This window comes from Trichosurus vulpecula, chromosome 4, assembly GCF_011100635.1.
Source record: "Trichosurus vulpecula isolate mTriVul1 chromosome 4, mTriVul1.pri, whole genome shotgun sequence".
NCBI lineage: Eukaryota > Metazoa > Chordata > Mammalia > Diprotodontia > Phalangeridae > Trichosurus > Trichosurus vulpecula.
The window spans coordinates 13,991,504-14,014,731 of record NC_050576.1 but is presented as its reverse complement, the minus strand read 5'-3'; the positions used below and the strand labels follow the sequence as shown (position 1 = coordinate 14,014,731).

At 45.5% G+C, this 23,228-nt stretch overlaps 1 protein-coding gene across 2 annotated transcripts; it reads left to right on the top strand.

Moving 5' to 3' along the window:
• Positions 1-1,987: 1,987 nt before the first annotated feature.
• LEPROT lies at positions 1,988-21,505 on the top strand. Of its 2 annotated transcripts, none has more exons than XM_036756432.1 (4): positions 1,988-2,181; positions 9,824-9,899; positions 13,778-13,964; positions 18,928-21,505. In XM_036756432.1, exons 2-4 carry the CDS (start codon positions 9,871-9,873, stop codon positions 19,033-19,035), a joined length of 324 nt encoding a protein of 107 aa, XP_036612327.1. In that variant the 5' UTR covers positions 1,988-2,181; positions 9,824-9,870; the 3' UTR covers positions 19,036-21,505. The 2 variants fall into 2 exon arrangements, with proteins under 2 accessions (XP_036612327.1, XP_036612326.1); XM_036756431.1 differs by lacking the exon at positions 1,988-2,181 and adding an exon at positions 3,033-3,164.
• The last annotated feature ends 1,723 nt before the right edge of the window (positions 21,506-23,228 follow it).

Here is a 23,228-nt window from a genome sequence, read left to right as displayed (position 1 = left end):
AGTTTTAAAAACAAATGTTAAAAATTGTTTTTACGTTTAGCTGGTGAAAAATAAAATACTAAATAAAACAAAAATAAAAACAAAAGACCTGCATTCAAATGTTGACCTCAGACACTATCTGTGTGACTATGAGCAAGTCATTTCACCTTCATTTCCTCAACTGTAAAACCAGGGATAATAAGGGCACCTACATGCCTGTATCAAATGAGATAATATTTGTAAATTGCTTCATTCCTGGTAAGCTCATATTAATGCTGATTCCATTGTCTTCCCTTTTTCAAAGGCATGGAATTGGTCTAAGGCAGGTTGAAAATGTACTGGCCAGTAATCCTGTCTGCTAGAATGTAAAACGCGACAAGAGAGGTCAGCCGGCACCAGGTTGTGGAGTGTCAGGATTAGCAAATGATATTTTATTTGGTAGGCATGCAGAAGTCACTGAAGCCGAAATTAATATTATGTCTTTTAAAGTGTTGGCAGAGTAAGGATTCAGCTGAATTCAGAAAGCATTTATTAAATTTTTACAGAATATATAAAGTAACGCAAACTAATGTAAAAAAGAGGGCTAACTGATATAAAAGAGTTGGAGAGGGCCCCCTCATTCACAAGATCACAAATCCACCCAAGTTGAAGTCCTAGAAACAGCATAATGCAAGCTCAGCCAACAAATGAGGCCCAGACGGTTTAAATACTTTGCTGATGGCCACAAAGTGCCACGGGGTAGCTAGGTGGTACAGTGGATAGAGTTTTCTGGGCCTGGAGTTCAGAAGGTCTGATTTTAAATCCAGCCTCAGACACTTAATAACAGTGTGACCCTGGGCAAGTCACTAAACTCCATTTGCCTCAGTTTCCTCAGCTGTAAAATGAATTGGAGAGGGAATTTAAAAGAAAAACACTCCAGTATATTTGCCAAGAAAACCCCAAATGGGGTCACAGAGCAACAACAGTAGCAAGTGTGTAGAAGGGTAAGGTCTTCAGCGAAAATCTTCACAACATGACTGGGTTTATCAGCCAATGAAGAAGGGCAGCGTTGATTGTTATCCCCCAAACCTAAAGGAAATCAGAGTTTGAATAAAAATGGAAACAGCTCCTTGGGAAACCTATGTTTTCCACTATCGAGGGTAAAATGAATGAGAGGACCTAGTTAAAACCACATTTTCCCTGGTAATTAGGGTCCTGGCGTTCTGAGGGAGAGTAGGAGAATAAGAAGGAAGTGAGGAGGTGGAAGACCAACCAGTTCTTCCTTTTGAAGAAACACTGTGGACCGTGTTGCTGAAAGGAATAAGTAGAGCTGAAAGGAAAACAGACTCCTGTTTCCCCAAAGCTCGGAAGAACTGGTTCCCCCTGAACTATTTTCATCAACCCCAGTGACAAACTGAGGAGTGTTGGTGGCAGCTACAAACCAGTCCTAAGAAGGATGCAGACTGCTCTGCGAGAGGCATGGGAAAGCAGCCAGAGGCAGTGGAAAAGCTGCTGCTGACCTCGGAGTACCAGGATCTGAGTTCTAATGCTGCCTCTACCTATTATGAGTTACGCGACTGCGGGCTATGTGACTCTCCATTTCTTTGGGACTCAGTTTCTTCGTCTGTAAAATGAGGACCTTGAAGGTCCCTTCTAGATCTAGGATCCCCCGAAATAAGGAATGGAGAAATTGGGCTTCACTGGAGTTGTGAGGGAGGGAGGATGGAAGCCCAGCTCTTGGGCAAGACTGGCCCGCTTTCCATGATACCAGCCGGACTCAGTGGTCAGGAGAGATGCGTGTGAGAGTGGCCCAAATCCATTGCTTTTGTTGGTCCATCTTTCAGCATCTTGTTGCTCCAAGTGCCTTCTCAATCCTGTCTCTCGTTCTTTTCATGGAGTTCTCGGCCTCCTTTACAATAGCTGTGTTGGAGATCGCTCCCAATCTTCCCCGCCCTGACCGGGGTGGGGTGGGTAGGAAGCTCCCAGGCAGGGCTAGGCCTTGATTGGGCCAGCTCGGGAAGGGGGGCTCAGAGTGGGTTGGGTTTGGGGCTGGAGTTGGCTCTGTTCGGTGAGGCGGGAAGAAGGCTGCGGCCTGCTCCTGGCTCCTGGATTTCTATGGGGTTCAGATGAGGTGGGGAATGGGCGAGCTGAAGGATGGGGGAAGAGGACAAAGGCTCCGGTGCTGACGTCGGGGCCCAGGGGAGGGCTCGGGGCTCTGATCAGGTACAGAAGCAAGTTCTCCGGGGTCGGGAAGGGGCGAGGTCTGAGCCTGATGGCTGTTTGGGCTCACTGGACCAGGACTGGACGGAAGAGGAGGGCTCTATGAGGGACACAAGGCGGGGTCAGGATGGGGCCCCAGTGGGCGGCCGCTGTCCGAAGCCGGCCATGCTCTGGGGTCAAGATGTAGCAGTTGGGGTGGCTGCGGTGGGAGTATGGCCAGACTGGGGGAGGGGCGATCCTAAGGAGACCCCAAGCCTGGGAACTGGGTGGGCTGCGAGGTGGATGTGGCCTTGGCGGGATGCTGCGGGGTGTGGTCAGACTGTAGGCGGTGGAAGGAGGATGCGAAGGGGCGGCTTCGCGCCCTGGAGGTGGCCGCGGGCTTTGCCCAAAATGAGATGTGGTGGGGTGTGGCCAGGCGGGCCTCGAGGGTAGTGGGGCAGTTCCTGGCTTTGGGGGAAGACGGGGAAGCCAGTGAAGCTCAGATCCGGCTGCTGAGGGGCGTGGCCAGGCGGGAACGGGGGTGGTGTCGTGGAGCAAGATGTGGGGGGAGTTTGTTCCTTGGGGCAGGGACGCCCCTCTAGGGATGCTGAGGATTTGGCGGCGGGTGGGGTGCTTCTGAGGGGGCAGGCTCAGTGCTACTGGGGGAGGCAGTCCCATAAGGATGCTACCAGGCGTGGCCAGAAGGGGCGGGAGGGGAAGGAATACTAGAGGGTGGGGGAGGGGAGGTGCCCCTCCTGATTCTCCCAGACGTGGTCCGGTTGGGGAAGAAGGAGAGTTGAGGGGGCGGGATCCGTGCTGGGGGCGGGCACTGCCTTGGGCGATGGGCGGGATCTGGCTCCCGGGGGGCTGACCCGGAGAGCCCGAGGGGGGCGGGCCGGGCTGGCCCCGCCAGGCACTAGCTCAGACGAGGCGGGGACCGCCCGGGGCTGGAGCAGGAAGCCGGAAGCCAGTGAGCTCCCCCTCCGGAGATATGGCTGGGATTAAAGGTACCCTCCGCTACTCCCCTGTCCCAGTCGCGATCCCTGCGGGGGGCCATCCGGCGCTGCGCAGGCGGTGCCTGGTCCGGGGAGCCTTCCCTGAGCCCCAGGACCAGCCGCGTTTCCCTCCCATCCCCGCCACCGGTCCTTCTTCCCCACCGTCGCCCTTTCCTTTTCCTCATCCTGCCCCCGGTACACGTCGTCCAGAAGGCAATGCACCTCCTTCCCCGGGAGCCCTCGGGTGGGACTGGGGAGGGCGGACGAGGAGTTGTCCAGGGGTGGGAGTGAAAAGAACGCCCAGCTCGAGTCCGGACTCTAGGTCCGAGACGCTGGCCAAGTCGTTCCACTTCCCTTAGCCTCAGCAAACAGGGTGGCACACTGGGACCGCTGGTGGATTGGGAGAGAGCGCCGGGGGTGCAGTCCCAGCTTTCTCTGTATGCCTGTGGGGCTGTAAAATGAGGGAGTTCCATTGTATGGCTTCTTGGGTCTCTTCCAGCTCTCAGTCTGTGGTCCTATGGGACGGGCCCCGGACCTGGGGTTTCATTGAGAGAGGGAACTCTTGACAAAGAAAGCCCCTTCACTAATGCAGAGTATCACCTTCTTGTCAATTTATAGAGAGTCGTCACCCTGGAGACCCGAGGGGTGACATGGAGATGGTCACAAATTTTTATTCAGCCATCTCAGTCATATCTGATTCTTCATGACCCCATTTGGAGCTTTCTTGGCAAAGATACTGAAGTGGTTTACCCTTTCTTTCTCCAGCTTATTTTACAGAGGAGGAAACAGGCAAACAGGGTGACTTGCCCAGGGTCACACAGCTATTTTGTGCCTGAGGCCAGATATGAATTCGGGTCAATGAGTCCTCTTGAAGACAACTTCCGGGTGGGACTTGAAACCAAGTATTCTAACTCCCAGCCTGTCTCTCTAACCACTCTCCTACACTGCTTCTTAAACGAAAACCACCCAATATAACAATATTGACAACTTATATTTATATGGTACTTCGCATACATTACCATACGCAAGTATCTATAAATATAAGCCTGTTGATGGGCAGCTGTCCATAGACCACCTGAGCTAAGTTCTGGGAAACCACCAAGGCTGCTCCAGGGCAGTGAATTTTGTCACTGTAACTCTTAAAGATGGTGTGGGAAGAGTTGGAGGGCTGCTATCAGTGCTGCTGGAGGGACTGTCTGAACTGAAACAAGGAGATGCTTGTCCTGAGGCAGTAGCTTGGAGGCTGTGTTCCACTAGAAACTAGCCCATTCTGGATTGCTTTTCATTTTTACGATCAGTTTGTCAGTATCATGTTCTTGGACTGTTCCTAATGTCAAATATAAGCCAGAAGAAACTGATCCAGAAAAAGAATCCTATTACAGCCCCTTCCCTCTTAACCATGTAACTCTTAATCAAACTCAAAACCTAAACATCAAGGGATGATGCAAACGGCAAGTGAGTGGATCATAGCAGGCTGTGGGACGGAGGGAGAATAAGGCTTGAGAAGCCTTGGGAGGGATTCGATTAGGAAAGGCTTCCTATAGGAGAGAGGATTTGGGGACGGAGATCCACAAGAGGGTGAAAAATAAGAAGGGTCAGTTGTCTGTCCATGTAAATTGAGCCTTCCCGCCTTTGGCTCCTAAGCCTAGAGCTGGGGGGACCTCAGAAGTTATCTGGTCCAAACTTCCTCATTTTCAAGATAAGCAGTTTGAATCCCAAAAAGGGCCCAAAGCATCTTAGAACTTAGCTCAGATGGTCTATGGACAGCAGCCTATCGGGCCAAAGACTTGCCCAAGGTCTTAGAGGGAATAAATGGTGGGGATCATAGATTTGGACCAAGGATGACTTGTCCTGGATCCTTCAGCCAAAAAATAACAATTGAGGTGGCATTTGAACCCCAGCTCTTGGACTCCAGAGTCTGTGCGCTTCCCACTGTACCATACACACGAAGCGTTACTAATCGTGGCATTAATGTAGCGCTCAAGCTCCAGTTTCTTTTGGGGGACCTAGACTTGGGTTTTTGTCAGTTGGGGACTTCCTCCGCTTTGATCCATCTGTTTGTAACAGGGAGATTTAGAAAGTTGACTGGGGCAACGAGAAGCTAAATGACTTAATGCCTTTGATCCAACAACCAGTATCATAAGTGTCAAGGAAAGCCTTGACATATTTAGAGAATGCTAGGGTCATAAGCTGCCCCCTTGTTTGTTTTAAAGGGTCATGCAGTACCTGGCACGTGTAGGCACTTAGATGCTTGTTAATTGATTGCTAGCCTGTCTTCAGCGACTTTCTCCATAGTCCTTTGGGGGGGTCTTTTCTCAATTTTTGTTTTGAAAACACACACATACACACACACACACACACACACACACACACACACACGCACACACTTTATTATATTGTGCTGAAACCATTTTTCTACTCTTTATTGTCAATTTTTAAAAAACATTTTAATGGCTACTTTAAGATTGAAACTACCCTGGGAATACCATGTGAGTATTGGCATGGGTTGGTGGAGAAAGCCTGTAGTTTGAAATTGAGGTCCTTGGTTCAAATTCTAGCTCTGTCTCATCTATGAAATGAGAGCATTGAATTCTTCTGGGAATTTCTCAACCCAGAGGTCCTGCAATTTTCCTGTCTTAGTCCCTTTGACTCAGTCAATTAATAAGTATTTATTAAGCACTTTGTGTCAAGCTCAGTGCTAAGCACTGGGAATACCAAAAAAAAAAAAAAAAAGCAGAGGACAGTCCCTGCCCTCAAGAAGCCTACAGTCTTACTGGGGAGACAATGACTTGCAAGCAAATATATACAAAGTAAGTGATATACAGGATAAAGAGGAAGTGATTTCAAAAGGGCAGGCTTTGGAATGAAGAGGTTTGGGGGTAGGCAAGTCTAAAAGCTGAGAGGTTGAATTAGCATTCGCAGATGGGCAGAATGGCCAAGTGGCTAGGAGCCCCCTAGAACAATAGGGAGAAAAACATAAACAACCTTGGGGCAGGAGGCAGAAGAGCCTGTTGGGTGAGGCTGCTTGGCTGCGGTCCTGACTTGGGAGGTCCAGTAATAAAGAGGAACAGGATGCCCAGTGATTTGTGGGGAGGAAGGGGAAGAGAACGTTTTAACCTTGCGGTAACTTGGTAATGTTAGTGTCCCAGTGTTTCCCTGTACTTAATCTCATCAAACCTTCTTGGTAGGGCTGGAGATATCTATTAATCTCATCTCATCAGAATACCTAGGTGGGCCAGAAATCTAAGCTCCTGGAGGCCTTCCTGATAGAGAAAGGAATGTGCACGGAGAGTCTGTCTTTGTTCTAGCCAGCATTGTAGCTCCCTTTCTTTGACCAAAAATAATAACTCTAACTTCATAATAACCAGGCCTAATCATAACCAGAAATAGTAACCCTAAGGTTAGAGACAGTGGTTCTTCCAAACTCACGGCACATAGGTTTTAGCCTTCGTGTACTCATCTATGAAATGAGAGGGCTGAGCTAGAGGATTTCTTTGGGCCCTTCCCATTCTAATTCTTTGGATCTGGGCAGGGAGAAAGCCTTCAGTTCCCTCTTTCTTTTTTTTGAATTAATTAATTAATTAATGTATTTTTAGTTTTCAACATTCATTTCCACAAGATTTTGAGTTCCAAATTTTCTCCCCATCTCTCCCCTCCCCTGACCCCAAGATGGCAGGTATTCTGATTACTCCCTCCTCCATTTGCCCTTTCTTCTGCCACCCTCCCATTCCCTTTCCCCCATTAAGGCCTTCAGGTCTCCAATGTCACGGCTGTGAAGTCAAAGCTAAGCTGGTTTCTTCTATGCACAGATCAGATTGCTGATTCTGAACTGGGATTTCAGTTGGACCATACTAATGGTAGCCATTAAATGACGAGTCTAGCTAAAGTAAGCATCTCAACAAATATTGGCCATGGTGGAATTTGGTTTGGTTTTGGGCTTTGGCCATGGTACTGTTAGAGCGTCAAGGGGTTCTGAACTGTCAGAGGAGTGAGGTTGGCACCCAATAGAGGGAATTAGAGATCACAAGAATATGAAAATATATAGATATACATGATGTAGTGAAAAGGGGTTGTTTTTGGAAATCCCGAGGTCCACGAGGTCACTGCCCCATTTACATCTCTTGCTAGTTATCTGATGCTAGTGAGAAAACCAAATTGATTCTGATTCCATTTTGGAATGCCCCCCTACATTTTGAAAAATTGCCTAAGCCATGTTTCTTTGTCTCTGAGTTAAGTTTAGATGTTCAGCTTTCCTCTCTGAGCCACTGTCCATGTACAATTAAGGGAGACCTGTTGTTTTGCTAACAAGCCTTGCAAGATGCTGTTGGGTGCCAGGAAGTCGGCTATATCTGCAATACTGTCTGTCCTTCAAGAAAGTTTGAATTGTCGTCTGTGTAGGAGGACACCATCACCGAGCTTTCTGTAGCAACAAGATAGAAGGAGGGGTTGTTGCTAGCCCTGCATTCCTGACTTCCATCCAATCGTGTTGTTTTCTATCATCTATCATACTTTGGATTTTATAACCGATCATTTTGTTTGATGCTTCCTATTACTGGTTCTTTTGTACCCCCCAAAACTATATGGAGGTTGGTGAACCCCACCTTAGGGTCTTTGGTCATTAAGAGGAGCCATTGACCCAATTTCTGGAGAAGAAAATGGCAAACCACTCCAGTGTCTTTGCCAAGAAAACCCCAAATGGGGTCACAAAGAGCGGAACACGACTGAAATGATTCAGCAGCAACAACTGTTGCAATTTGTTGGTTCCTGCTAGCCTAACTAATAAATTGATGCTGCTCAAATCATCGCCTCTCGGTTTACATTAATTTTCAAATGTAACAGTTGGCGACTGTAGGGAAGTCACTGAGGAAGCCTTTCTAAGTCTCATGTTCCTCATTTGTAAAATGGAAGGGTGTCCTAGATCTGAGGTGTCAGACACACTGCTGCTGGCTGGTGGCCAAACCAGATTAAAATGGAAATGGGAAATGTTTGACCAAGTAAATAGAAATGCAACAGAACATAGATAATGTTACTGTGTGGTTTTCCAGTTCAGCATGAAGCTGGCGTGGATCATTATGTATGGCTGGCTCATTTCTGTTTGAGTTGGACACCACCACCCTGGGTGATCACAGATCTGGGTAAATTTAAAAAAAAATCTAGCAATATTACTCTTGAATTATTTTTTTTTAGCTCATAGTAAGGTCAGTTTGATGTAGTAGACAGAGAGCCGGCTTTGGAGCCAGGAAGACTCGGGTTCAAATTCTGTCTTGGATACATAATAGCCATGTGACCTTGAGCATTTCATTGTCCTCTAGACAAATCCCTAGGACTATAAGTTACAGAGCAGGTGCTGTCTGCCTTGGTGGAAAGAGTTTCCTCATGTGGGACCTCCTTATACCTGTGAAATCACAGATCCAGTCCCTTTCCCTAACAATGTCTTGTCAAAATGTAAAAGGAAAAATTTGAGTCAGAAAATATTAACATGTTTTTTGTAAATCAAACAAAACTGGCATATGTAAAACCAGAAGACAGGAATTTTAGTTCATGAAATAAAATTAAATCATCTCGACAAAATATATCTTTTCCAAACAGAACAAGAATAGTGGTCTCATATATACCTACAGAAGCACAAAAGAGAACATCAGAAACACAAAGAAAAATGTGGTCTATGGAAAACTTTATTGGGTTATAAGAAACCTCATTAATTCATTCGATCAGCACACATTAAGCACTTGCTGTATTCGTTATAGCTTGGGATCATTGATTTAGAGCTGAAAATATCTAGCCCTTTAAAGTTTGCCAAGCTCTTTTCAGGAACTAGCTTATTTGATCCTCATGACAATCGTGGGATTTAGGGCTATTGCCTCTTTACAGATGAAGAAGCAGATTGTAAAAGCCAGAGTGACTGCCCAGGGTCACAGTTAGTGAGTGACTGAAGCAGGATTTGCACTTGGGGCCTCATAATTCTAAATCCAGGATCTCTCCCTTAGACTCCCTAGCCCTTTATCTTACAGTTGAGGAAATGGAGACACACAAATGTGAAGGTTTTAAGAGAATCCTAGATTGGGAGAGTTTCTGAGGAGTCTTCTAGTCTGACCAGGACCTCGGCAAGAATTGTCTCTGTTAGTTACAACCTTTCTATATGGTGTCTTCGTGCTGACTCTGTCAGGTAGTGGAGATATCCCCATTTTATAGATGGGAAGACTGAGAAGTTGCAACTTAGAAAACCTGCTCAGAATTATACATTTAGTAAATCTAGTACATCCCACTGCAACCTCCCTGGCTGGTGATCTTCCACGTTCCACTTAAAGACTTCCAGGGACAGGGAACTCATCCCAAAGAAGGCCATTCCATTTTTACATAGCCCCGATTGTCTGTGAGACTGAGGAGAGGAAGGAGAGTTTTCCAGGTATGGGGGCAGTTTATGAAGAGGCGTGAAGATCAAGATGGCATGTGTCACCTTTGGACCATTGACTGAACCACCTTGGGCCTCAGTTTCCTCATCTGTCAAGAGAAAGGGTAGGATTCAATGGCCTGTGAGTTTCTGCCCAGTTCTAGATCAATGTGGCCTATGCCACTTAGGAGAAACAGCAAACAGGATAATCCTAAAATAAAGAAACACAGAATGGGTCGTGGCCTTTCAAACTTACCTCTGCCCCCTTTGTCTCCCACAGCTCTCGTTGTCTTGTCCTTCACTGGAGCCATCGGACTGACTTTTCTGATGTTGGGGTGTGCCCTGGAGGGTTATGGGTAAGTTATCCTCATCCTTCAGAAAGCTTTCTTATTCGTCCTCCAGGCCTTTCTCAGTCAGATACATCAAGTCCTCCTGTGGGTCTGGAGCATTTAGCTCAATTGGCCAAGGTCATGAGTTCCATTTGTGCCCAGGATCTTTGGATTTGGAGGCAAAGGGGGTCCCCGGGATCAGCCTGCTCTCTGTCTCTCTGTACATTGGTAAAGAAAGACATCAAAATTTGGAGATGTCAAGTAGTGAACAAACATTTAAGTGTTTACTATATGCCTGGCATTGTGCCAAGTGCTGGGGTTACAAAAAAGGCAAAATCCATCGTTTTGCTCAAGGAGCTTACATTCTAATGGGGAAGGTAACATGGAAATGACTCAGTACAAAGAACATAAGCCTGCACTAGATGAAAGTCATGTAAAAGGGAAGGGTCTAGCTGGGGACCCAGAAAAGGCTCTCTGCAAAAGGGAGGATTTGAGCTGAATCTGGAAGGAAACTGAGACATGGAGTTGAGGAGGAAGGGCATTCCAGGCATGGGGGAGAGCCAGTGCAAAGGCTGGAGTTCGGAGATGGTGTAAGTCAGGCAGGTAGCGAGTATCAGGATTGGGATCAATTCTGGGCCCTCTGGCTCTAAATGATACCATTACTTCTGCTGACAATCCATGTAACCCCGGGTGTGTGTGTGTGTGTGTGTGTGTGTGAGAGAGAGAGAGAGAGAGAAATTATGTGTGTGTGTATGTGTATGTGAGAGAGAAATGAGTGTGTTTGTGAGAGAGAAATGTGTGTGTGACAGAGAGAAATGAGCGTGTGTGTGTTTGAGAAATGAGTGTGTATGTGTGAGAGAAATGAGTGTGTGAGAGAGTTTGTGTGTGAGAGAAATGAGTGTGTGTATGTGTATGTGTGTGTGAGAGAGTGTGTATATGTGTGTGAGAGATGAGTGTGTGTGTGTGGGTGAGAGAGGGGGTGAGAGGGAGACAGAGAGAGAGAGAGAGAAAGAGAGATAGAGAGAGAGCGAGAGTGTGTGTATGTGTGTGTGTGTGTGTGTGTGTGTGTGTGTGTGTGTGTGATTTTATCCATCCAGGCTCTATTACCTTTGCACAAGAGAAAGATGAATTCTGTCTGTTATGGAATGGATGAATGAATGGGTGGGCATTCATTCATATAGGAGAACGGTCACTCCTCTCTGTTAGCTGATATCCTGTGAATCTGGAAAAGCCATCTCACAAATGATCATAAAGCAAGGACCCTTGTACTGTGGCCTGAGTGCTGTAGCCACCCCCCCCCCCCCGCCGCGCCCCCTTCAATAAATGAAAACTGTATATGCCTAATGAACTTGTCCTATACATCTGATTCAGAGCATAATCCCCATGTATGAAGGATGTAACAAGTTTGGTGAGTGGTTTTTAGTGTATTTTATTATCTAGAGAAAGGCAGTATGCTGTCAGGGCTAGAGAGCAGGCTTTGCAGGCAGGAATTAACTAACTAATGGGTGAAAATGAAAGAATGAAAAAAATTATTATGGATTTACTGTACTATTTGCTGGAGATACAAATATAAAAGGTGATACAGTCCCCTGCCCTCAGGGAACTTATGTTCTTTTAGGGGAAGAAGGTATCTAGTAGAGGAGTCTGGACAGATGTGCTTTGGTTTGTGAAATCACAGTTCTGGTGAATGGAACCATAGGGGTATAGATTGCTAGACTGAACCCTTTCCAGTCGCCATAGTAGTATTGATCTGATTATGGTCCTGAGCTGGAAAGTTGGGTGGTGGGGGTGGGGCGGGGAGGGGAGATCACACTCAGCAGCAGGGCAGAGGTGATTAGGGGGCCTTGTGGCTGGAACCAGCTTAGATACAGTAAGAATGCCCTGAAAGGAACTTACCAGTTAGGCAGTCAAAGCCCCAGATCTGAGCCCAGGAGACAAAAGGGTCAAGTTCTCCAGAGTAGGTGGGAGGGTGAGACCCCTTGGTTCATATCCTTCCTCTGACAGATACTGGCTGTGGCTGAGGAAACTCCTTGGGATATTAGGTTATAGAACACTTACTGCTCCAAGCTGGTAGAGAGGTGGGAGTTTCTTACCTTGATGAAATTATAAGGCTAATTTGAAATATGCAAATATGCTTTCAGCCTCTTCCTGCTCTAATTCCTGGAGCTGCCACTTATCTTCCTAAGCTCTTCCTAAGTCTGACTGTCTTATTCCAGAGCTCAAGAACCTTCAATGGCTTAATTCCTTAAAGCCAATTCCTTAAGGTCAAACTACAAACTTCTCAGTCTCCATTTTAAGGCCTTGTATAGTCAGGTTTCAGCCTTCCTTTCCAGCCTTACCACGATAATGAATTCAATAGACATTCATTAAGTGCCTACTATCTGCTGTGCTAAACTCTGTGGATACAAAAAAGACACTCCTGACCTTGAGGAGTCTACAATCTAATGGGGGAAGATGACACACAAAAGGAGGCTGAGAAGCAGGACTGGGGGTCCCAGGAAGTACCCAACTTGAGGTCCTAATGGTCCATGGTGAAACCAAGCTGAGCCACTAATGGAGAGTTACCTGCAAAGTTCGGAGCCTCTCTCTAAAGGAAGCTTTGGGGAGGAGTTTCTTGCTCCTCTCCCACCCAGCCCTCCAGTCAGAGGCAGCTGAGGGAGCCGAGAAGCCTGTTGAGTGTCCACAGCTGAGTGCCGGTGATCGGCTTATCCTGGGGGAGGCAGCATTTCTTGAAACCTGCCTTTATTCTCTCTGTGGTTCGTGCTATGTCCCTCTTGGATTACTTTGTATGTACTAATCTGGGTATGGTTTTCAGCCTCCAGGACAATGTAAGTTCCCTGAAGTCAGGAATTATTTCCTGTTGTGCCTTTGTATCCCCAGAACCTACCTAGCATGGGGCCTTTTGCAAAGCTGCTGAACAAACGAGGGTTAGATTGAAGGGGATTGAAAATCATCGTTACCTAAGTAACAGCATCAGCCATGGAATCTTTGTTGCCTTTTAATAACGTGTCAAACTCTGTCCTGGGTCATGAGGATGCAGAGGCTAAAGCAGTTAACATACTATCGAAGGAGATGGCACGCACACTTCCAAGGCCATACAACACAGGTGGTTATTGCAGGGGTGGGAGAGGATCAGGAAAGGTGCCACATGGATGCCATGAGCTCGAGGAAAGCTTTGATGGAGAGTAGGGATTCGAAGAAGCAAAGGCCGTGTCAGGAGGGAGTGTCTCCCAAGCGTTGGCAACCACAGAGGTGGCAGATGGCATATCATGAGTGAGGAAGGGCCGGAAGGCCAGTTTGTCTGGATGGCTGAGTGAGCGAAGGTGAAATAACCCAGAATGAGCCTGGGAAGGTAGACTGGGGCTTGGTCACAAAGGGCTCTACGTGCCAGACAGAGAGGGTTGTATTGGATCCTAGGGGAAACAGGCAGCCCTTGAGTTACTGAGGAAGGGAATGACATAATCGTATACGTAGAATAAAAGGTTCATTAAATATTTCCAAAATGCTGTGCCTGTGTTATCTCATTTGAGCTTCACAACAACCCTGTGAGGGAGATGTGGTTATTATCCCCATTTCACAGATGAGAAAACCGAGGAAGATTAAAGTTAGATAATGTGCCTGGGATGCTAACTCAGAAGAAGTCAGATAGAAACCAAGGCCTTCCTGACCCCAGATCCTCTCCTTCCTCCATGTGCCATGTGTCGCAGGGAGGGGAGCTTATCAAATAGCTAGCTATTTTGAGAGCTAGGATTTGAACTGAGTCCAAGTCTGGGCTCCTTCCACTAACTTGGGCTGACTCTGCACTATTTTATCTGGCAGGATCCATGCTGAGGAGTTGGGATGCCACTGGTTTCTCCTGTACCAGTTTTGACTTTTTGTTGTTCTTCCTCCACCTTCCCTGACAGAGTGTACTGGCCTCTGTTCGTGCTGATATTTCACGTGATCTCCCCCATCCCTCACTTCATTGCCAAGAGAGTCACAGATGACTCAGATGCCTCAAGCAGCGCCTGTCAGGAACTGGCGTACTTTTTCACCACAGGGATTGTTGTGTCTGCGTTTGGGCTTCCCATCATCCTTGCAAGAGTTTCTGTGGTAAGAGATACTTTGGGTGTGTTGGTCTGACTGGGAGCTTGGCATAATGGGAGGTGCCCTAGCCTTTGAGTCAGGGGTTGGAATCCTGCCACTTCAACCTGTGTGTGACACCAAACAAGTCACTCCTCCGGTTCTCATCTGTTAAATGAGGAAGCTGGAGCAAAGGCCTCAGGGATCTCTTCTAGCTGTGGGTCTGTGTCTGTATCATCCATAGCCTTCAATTTCAGTCCTTCCATTTGGGTTTTAGGTTTGATGTATTTGTTTGTCTACTTATGTGTCTATCTGTGTACCTCCATTTGTCTATCGAAATCTATTTATGCATCCATCTGTTCATTGGTCCATCCATCCATCAGTCTTATGTATCCATATCCATCCATCTATCTATCATCAATCTATCAATATCTATCCACCCATCCATCTGTCCATCTATCTACCCATCAGTCTATCCATAGCCATCCATCCATCAGTCTGTTTATCTATATCCATCAGTCTGTCCATCTATCTACCAATTTATCCATATCATCTCTCTCTCTCTCTCCATCCATCCATTCATCCATACTTTTTCCTTAGTTTTTGTTTGTAAGTCAGCTGATCTGAGATATTGCCAGAATGCTATCTGACCTTGACCTTGCTTCTCTTGTAGTCCTTAGTTATACCACATTACTTCCTTTTTGAGTTTTTATTAAAAAAAAACATAGTAGACAGTTCATGAGATCATAGGTCTAGAGCAGGAAGGGATCTTAGAGGCCATCTAGGTCAACCCCTCATTTTACAGATAAGGAAACTGAGGCCAAGAGTAATTTTCCTAAGGTCACAGAGAAAATAAGCATCCGTCAGAGCCAAGATTTGAACCCAGGTCCTCTGACTCCAGATGCAGCCCCCTTTCCACTGTACCACAACGTGGAAATCCTAGATGATATTCATAAAGTACTTTAGAGGTTCCACACTCCTTTATAAACCTCCCATCTATTCTCCCAACATGCTGTAGTTAACCCCATTTTGGAGATAAAGCCATTGAGGCTGACCAGAGGTTAGGTGATTTTTCTTTTAAAATACATCATTTGAAATTTTCTTTTAAATTATAAACTTAATCATCAGTAAACAAAAACATTTCAATATATAAAGACAAAAAGAGATCTGCAAAAGGAGCTAAACTGTTGCTTCACCACTTGGGCCTCACCTTCCTCATCTGTAGAGTGAAGGAGTTGGGCTGGAGGGCTTTTAGGTTCCTTCTGGCTCTGAATTTCTGATCCCGGGGTCCAGCATACAGGGTTTTCCTCCTCAGGCACATATTAAATTTGCCAGGGTGGTGACAAAATGGCTCCATTCCTTTGTCTCTCCTTTGGTTTTTTTTTTCCCCTTCTCTGTATAGTAGGCATGGAGTGGACTTAATACTTGCCTAGACCCCTTTCCGTTCTGGAACTCTGGGATCCTGAGTCGAGCAATCTATCTTAATAAGTCCATTTTTGTAGAATTGATCGCAAACTGTTGAGATATCTAGTACAAAATGATTCTCTTCATCTTAAAAAAGACAGAATCAATGAATCAATCCATTCTTTCCCAAGACAACAAACTCAACAATCCAGTAAACATTTTAAACACCTCTTATGTGTCAGGTGCTGTGCTAAGTTCTGGAGATACAATTAATAAAAAGAAAGACCATCCCTGCTCTCAAGGAGTCTATAATCTAATGGGAAGGGGGAAAGACAGCATAGTGAAGGAGATAGGAAAGGGGGGGATTGGAGGGAGACTGGGGGTAACTGATGGAGAGGCATCCTGAAGCCAGGCCACATGGTAGAGGCAGAGTAGGGTGATCTGAGAGTGTAGTTTCTACCCTTTTTAAAGGATAGAAGGAGTTTGGTACTCTACCTTCTAGACCCCCCAATCCTCCATTAAGAAGAAAGAGGAGGCTAAGAGTTCAAGACTTGAAATATGTTCAGGGAGGACTAGCACCTCTTTTGTGAGGGTTAGCCAAGCACTTTTCAGGGCTGCTTATCCTTTGGTGTCTCCTTGGCACTCAACTCTCATCCATGGCTCCAAGAAGCTGTACTGTGCACCTGGCAAACCATCTAAGCAGGTGGGATAAAGCAGATTGAGGACCACCTGCAGCCCTCAAACCTGTCAGTGAGTTAGGGGATTGTCTACCCCAAGCATGTGAAGACCTCCCCCTGGCAGAATGAACTGAAGCAGGTGCTGTGGAGCACTTAGAGCTTGGTCAGAAATGGAAGCTCCAAGGTCATCCACTGCATCCTGAGCCATCACCGGTCATCTTGACTTTTGTCTGTCTTGCCACTGGACTTTGATGACTCTGAAAGAGAGTGAGGCTGAGGACTTTGCGCAGCTTTGCCTCACTTCAGTCCAATTCATGCAGGAGTCAAGACATCACCCCTGGGTGATGCGCAGAAAACAAGAATGACAAAATACAAACAACAGAGCAGCATCGTGCTGAGATTAGAGTCCGTGAACTTAACCTGGGAGGGGCATCTTGTTTCTTGGAGTTGAAAGCAGAGTGTAGCAGCAGAGGAGTGGGCCCTCCCCAATGAATAAATAAACAGCCATTCTGTTCTTGAGGACCTTTAGTGAAGAGGAATCCATTACCTGCCAAGACACCCCAACTTGCCCATTTGACAAATCAACAAGTCATTTATTAAGTGCCTGCAGTGGGCCACGTACCATGCTAAGCATTGGGCAGAGCCCATTCCCTCTCCTCGCGGAGCTCGTCGTTGTTCCATTGTGTCTGACTCTCTGTGACCTCATTTGGGGTTTCTTGGCAGGATTACTGGAGTGCTTTGCCACTTCCTTCTCCAGCTCATTTTACAGATGAGGAAACTGAGGAAAACAGGGTTAAGTGTCTTGCCCCATGTCACACAGCTAGTAAGCGTCTGAGGCCAGGTTTGAACTCAGAAAGATGAGTCTTCCTGACTCCGTGCCTAGCTCTCTATCCACTGTACCACATAGCTGCCCCTCAGGGAATCTCACACTCTATGGGGGGACCAGATGCAAATAAAGATGTACAGACAAGGTGCAGGATAAGTGTGTGATCATCTCAGAGGTCATTCGTGGTTAAGAGGCTCTTTGATGCATTGAATCAGAATCCAGCTCTTTGTTACTGTCAGTGAAACATGCTGATGAGAAAGTTCATTCTCTGCCATTCTGATGAGGGAGGATACAGCTAATCCCTCTTCCGTATCTGGTCTTCCAGACACTTGACCGATTCTATCTCGTCTTTCCTTGACCTTCTCTCTAGGGTAAACCGTGTTTGTTGAGCTGATCACATTCTCCTAGGGGTCTCTGTGTCTCAGAAAAGACAGAAACCAAAACCCAGAACTGCTGAATCTCAGAGTTGGAGGTAGAAGGGGGAGGCCCTGTTTACAACAGTCTATTACTTATCCTCTTAAGTCTGGCCGTTTCTTCACCTCTGGCCTCACTATTTCACTTCAGTTTGGAGAAATTATTTTGGACATAATACAGATTCTCCACAGCATCTTTCCTGCCTTATCTTATATCATCTTTTCTTAAGTTTCCCCTTAAGGGTTTCCTGTTCCCCTCTTTTTACAATGAATATCGCATTATGTCTTGTGATCTTTATCAGATTTAGAGTCCGAGGACCTGGATTGAAATCCCAGTTCTATTACTTACTGTCTGTGTAAGCTTGGGAAAATCATGACACCTTTCTGAGCATGAGTGTTCCTTATCTTTGGCACGTGGATAGAATTCTGGGCCTGGAATTAGGAAGATTCATCTTCCTGAATTCAAATCTGGCCTCAGACACTTACTAGCTGTGTGACCCTGGGAAAGTCACTTCAGCCTGTTTGCCTCAGTTTCCTCATCTGTAAAATGAGCTGAAGAAGGAGATGGCAAACTACTGCAGTATCTCTGTCTAGGAAACCCCAAAAAGAAGTCGCAAAGAGTCAGATCTGACTAAAAACGAAAACAACAAAAAAAGGGAAATGTACAAAATATAAATTTCTCGAGGACAGAGAGTAATTTGTGTTTTTTTTTTTCTTGCACACCTAGCACCTAGAATATTGCCTGGAACACAGCAGGCACTTAATGTATACTTGTTGAAAGAATTGACTATGGGACCCCAATGGTTTCCTCTAGCTCTAAATTGATGACCGTCTTATGCAGTATTGGTTGCATATGAATCAAATTTTCCATTTTTCTAATGAAAGGGTCCTTAATTTGGTGTGCATGAACTTAGAAAAAAAGTTTTTTGGTAACTGTATTTCAATATTTGTTTTCTTTGCAATCCTCTGTATTTTATTTTATGCGTTTAAAAATGGGATTGTCCTTACCCCACAACTCACACACAGCTGAAACCAGATTCTTCTGAATTTACATTCTAAGCAGTCAATAATAAAGGTGTGTGTGTGTGTGTGTGTGTGTGTGTGTGTGTGTGTGTGTATAAAAATGTGATTGAGAAGGGCTCCATAGCCTTCTCTAGCAGCTGAGCCACTAATGTCCACTAGAGGGCTCTCTCACCTCTCTGTCTGACTATTAAGACAAAATGCCTGCATCCCACTTTATTTGGCCGAAGACTCCCCATCTCCAGAAAGCTTTTTGCCTGTGCATCACAGATGATTATTACTGACATTATTTTCTCGAAAAACCAATCTCCTGCCCTGATTCAGAGCTCTGGGTACGCAGAATGGGGACGGGCCTCATTTATCGTTTTGTTCCATTTTGTTAAGTTAGTGCAAACCTCTCCTTTGGGGGGGGGCAGGGGGAGCAGATTGGAGAAATGTGCCTAATGGGGAAAACATTGAGGTTTGCATCAGGCTTAATTAGCAGACATTGCAGCAGTAATTAGCCTAACAGCTCCATAGTTCAGCCTTTTGGCATCTGCATGCGGTATTTGGCTTGACGTTTTTAATGAGTAAAAATCACAAAGATTTTGTAAATAATGGCCTACGTATAAAATCCAGGCTGATGTAACGGTCTTTCTTCTCTTGCATTTCAGATCAAGTGGGGAGCCTGCGGCCTGGTGTTAGCAGGCAATGCGGTCATTTTTATCACCATTCAAGGCTTCTTCTTTGTCTTTGGGAGAGGGGATGACTTCAGCTGGTAGCAGTGTGGGATGGCAGAGGGCTTCCACTTTGGACTCAGCTCTCGATCACTCATACTCCAGGACTTCTTGGTAGAAGCGTGTGGGGTGATGTCGTATCACCGTCCCTCGTTTTCTTATGCCTTTTTTATATCTATGTAAACACAGTTTATCAAGGAAAAGTACCAGCCACTTAAAGCAATAGTTCTATTACCAGCAGATAGTTTTTTTCCCATATTCATTTTTATGAGTTACAATATTTGCTTTCCTTTTTTTTTCCCACTTGTTTTCCAAGCTGGGTTTTGCATGTGTGTGTGTGTGTGTGTGTGTGTGTGTGTGTGTGTGTGTGTGTGTGTATTGTTTTTAAAATTATTTAAGACAGCTTTGTAATCCATTACTGCTCCTCAGTGCTGCGAAGCTGAGCATGTGTGCCTAGGAGATTGCAGATGGCTGAAGACAGTTAGAAGCTATCCTGTACTGAGGGGGCAACATAAAGGGAGTTGGCCTCCTAGCATCCAGCACGAACCCCTCGCCACATAGTAGGTGCTTAAAGCGCTAATTGCCTAGAGAACAATGGACTTGCTAAGGTCCCTTGTCTCATCCAGCTGTGAAATATTGAGAGGGCAGGTTTTTTAAGCAGGGGTACATAACCTGGGTCCACAAATATCTAAGGATAGGTTTCTGGGGATCTGGGAATTTAAATGGAAAAAAAAGTTAGGTCTTCATTCCCATTAACCTTTGGTTTCCTTTGTGATTCTGTCTATTTTATTTGATTCTGAGAAAGGTTCCCAGGCTGCTTCATTTTGCAGAGGAAGAGGCCATGACACCAAGATTGAGAGCCCCTGCTTTAGAGGGACAGTGGAGTGCAGTGGATAGTGGGCCGACCTTGATGTCAGGGAGTTTAGGTCCTTCTGGATGCATTCTAACTGTGTGACCCTGAGGAAATCACTTCATTTCTGGGGGGAAAAAGGTGCGGGCAACTCTCTTGAAAACAATTTGAAGGTAAATTGCTGATTTGCATCAGTAGAAGGAAATTTCACAGGGCATTTCTCTGCAGGGTGAGACTATAGGTGTAGTTCACTCCCCCCCACCCCCCACCCCCAAAATTATTTAGAAATACTGCACTGGGAAGCAGGTGACCTGGGCTGTAGTCCTGACTGCCTGCCAGTTGTGACTTATGCTATTTGGGCCTCAATTAACTTGTCTGCAAAATGGGGTTAATGCTTTCACAGGAGCCTGAAGGCAGAAAGCTAGGCCACATGCTTCTCATGGGGTCCCTTCCAGTTCTAAAGTTTGTGATGATTTTGTCACAGTGCACCATTCCTGTGTTACTCTTAGTAAAGGAAGTTCTCCAGTAGGAGATGGCCTCTCCTCCCCATTCCTCATTCATCTAACCTAGGGTCAAGTACCAGCTGTTATGGACTGCTTGTAGGACCTTATGCAGTCACCCCCTCTCCGCTATGCCTTAGTATTTTTATCTGTAAAATGAAGGTGTCAGACTACATGACCTCTAGGACCTCCTCCAGCTACAAGTCTGTAATCTATAACTTAGGAACACTGATCATTCTAACACGGGCAGTGGTAGATGGGAGGATACAGTTCAGACCCGCCCCAGCCCGAGTCACTGTGGGGTAGAGGGGCAGTCTAGAGCAGTCCTGCTGCTTTTCTTTCCTTCTTTCCTTTTGTTTCTTGTTCTCCCTTGGTAGCAGGGTCATGGGGCAGAACTGAGCAGGGATTCTCACACACTACAATTCTTTCTTTTAGGTCCATTTTCTTCGGACTGATTCTCTTTGTTCTCCCTCATTACCAGGGTCATTGTGCAGAGTTGAGCAGGGATTCTTTCTTTCTCTTCTCAGTTCTTCCTTTTGTGGTCACTTTCCTCTTTCTAGTTATTCCTTCTCACCCTGGCCCCTCTCCAGAGGAGCAGTGCATGCAGGATGAGGAAGGTCTGAGGCAGGGTGGCCCAGCTGCTTCTTCATTTCACTAACACGCCTGTGGAATTGAATGGCCTGTGTCTTATACAATGTCTGTAGAACTGACACCTTTATCAATTCCTGTAAAATACTGTATATTTGATATAATCAACTGACTTTTCTGCCTTGTGCTATTTTACTCTTTATGTATATCATTCTGAGTGGAGTATAACCATTTTAAGAAGACTTATTGAAGTATGATTACTGACTTTACCTTATACATTGAAAAAATTTTCCATCTTATGATTCATAATTCAAAAAAAGTAATACATGCTTTTAGATTCCAACAAGACATCAGAACTTGGACACAAAAGTCATATCTCTTTTATGGCTAACTTTGAAGAGAGCTGTGTGTGCGTGCGTGTGTGTGTGTGTGCGTGTGTGTGTGATATCATGTGTAACTTTCTACTTTGTTTTCCATGTGTTTAAGTCAACAGTGAATGACTTCCAATATTTAGAGCATAGACTATGTACAAGCACATTGTCATATTTAATCATTAAATATTTGCCATTTAATCTTAGCAACATATTTCGTTATGATTTCAGAAGAATTTGATTTTGGAACAAAAATGAGATTATAAGGCTTACTACCAGGATGGGTTTGTTCTGAGGCTGACCATGTCAGAACGTCAGCCATCTATCTCCCTCTGAAAAGGGTGGGCTTTTGGTGCTGGGACATTCTCCAGTAGTATCACAAATACCTTTGAGATATACTTCCAGATATAGCACTCTGGCAGAGGTAGCCTTGTGGTCCCCACGGTGATTCAGCCTAATGCTTTGATGTTGACAGGTGAATCATTTGTAACAGATTGTTGTGAACCCTTAAAGGCCTCCCCTTTTTAAGAAGGCCCACCCACCCACATCCTTGCTCTGTCTCCACATTTTAAATGAGCACAGAGGTCTAAATAAAGGATGGCACCATCGTACCTCTGGACTGGTAGGAAGTCCTCCCCAGACCTCTGAGTAATAGGAATGGCTTAAGGAAACGAGATGTTCGGGTGTGTATGTTGCATTGTCCATTGTGGGAAGAATTTCCTCTGCTTGGCAAAAGACATGCTTAAGAAATGCATTTGGGGGCTCCAGGTACACATGACTAACATTTTTGAGATCTGTGATTATGCTTTTAGGTTTTTTTTTTTCCCCTAGGAAAGGAAATTGACCTCTCCCACTCTACCTGAAACTTTGGTGATAGCTATGAGCCACTTTCTATTTTTGTTTTCCACGTATATTTGAATAGAAAAGGGAAAGCATTGCTTCCAGTTTTTAGAGTTCCATGTACTGATTCTAATCATTCCATTGAGTCAATAATTTAAGAGTTTGAAGGGGGCTTGGTGGCTGTTCAGTCCAGACAGTCACTCTCAAACAAGAAAACCTCTCTCTGCCATCCTTGAAGAACACCAAGAGACAAAGAACTTGCTCCCTCCTGAGGCAACCCACTTTCTGAGGTGGGGGGAGCTTTGATTGTTAGGAAGTTTGTCTCCAACACTGAGTCCCAATTTTCTCCTTGTCATTTCAGCTGACTGTCCTTGGTTCTGCTTTCTAGAGCTGTGGCTCATATGACTTCCATGTCATAGCCCTCCAGATGCAGCTAGGTGGTGCAGTGGATACAGCATCGAGCCTGGAGTCAGGAAGACCTGACCTCATATTTGGGCTCAGACTTGACCTTAATTTGACCTCAGTCAGTTAACCTCTCTCTGCCAGTTTCTTCAGCTGTAAAATGGAATAATACAGCACCTACCTCCCAGGGTGAAGATCAAATGAGATTATTTTTACGATGCTTAGTATAGTGCCTGGTACATAGTAGTGCTTAATAAATGCTTCTTTATGTTCTTCCTGTCCTCAAGTCTCCCTTAAGTTTTCTCTTCTCTAGGCTTCAATATGTGGCATAACCTTGAGCCCCACCACCATTATGATCGCCATCCTTTGGACATTCCCCATTTTATCAATGTCCTCCCCAGAGCTGATCAAAGGACACTAGATGTGGCCTCATTGGGCAGAGGGCAGCAGCACTCTGGCCTCCAATTTCTTGGACATAATGCCTCTCCTCGTGTTGCCTCAGGCTGCATTAATTTTCTTGCCTGCCCCAACACACTGTTGACTCGTATTGAAATCGAAGGTGACTAAGACCCCAAGACCTTTTTCAGATAAGTTAACCGTGTCTCAGCAGTTTTTACTTGTAAAGTTGACTTCCTGAACCTAAGTGTAAAGATATTTCCTAGTAAACTTTATGAGATGACTAAATTT

What these genes read in the sequence shown, in the direction of transcription:
- LEPROT (XM_036756431.1), top strand. An exon ending in TGTGCCCTGGAGGGTTATGG is followed by an intron (nt 9,900 to 13,777) that starts GTAAGTTATCCT and finishes CTTCCCTGACAG; the next exon opens with AGTGTACTGGCCTCTGTTCG. An exon ending in TCCTTGCAAGAGTTTCTGTG is followed by an intron (nt 13,965 to 18,927) that starts GTAAGAGATACT and finishes CTTGCATTTCAG; the next exon opens with ATCAAGTGGGGAGCCTGCGG.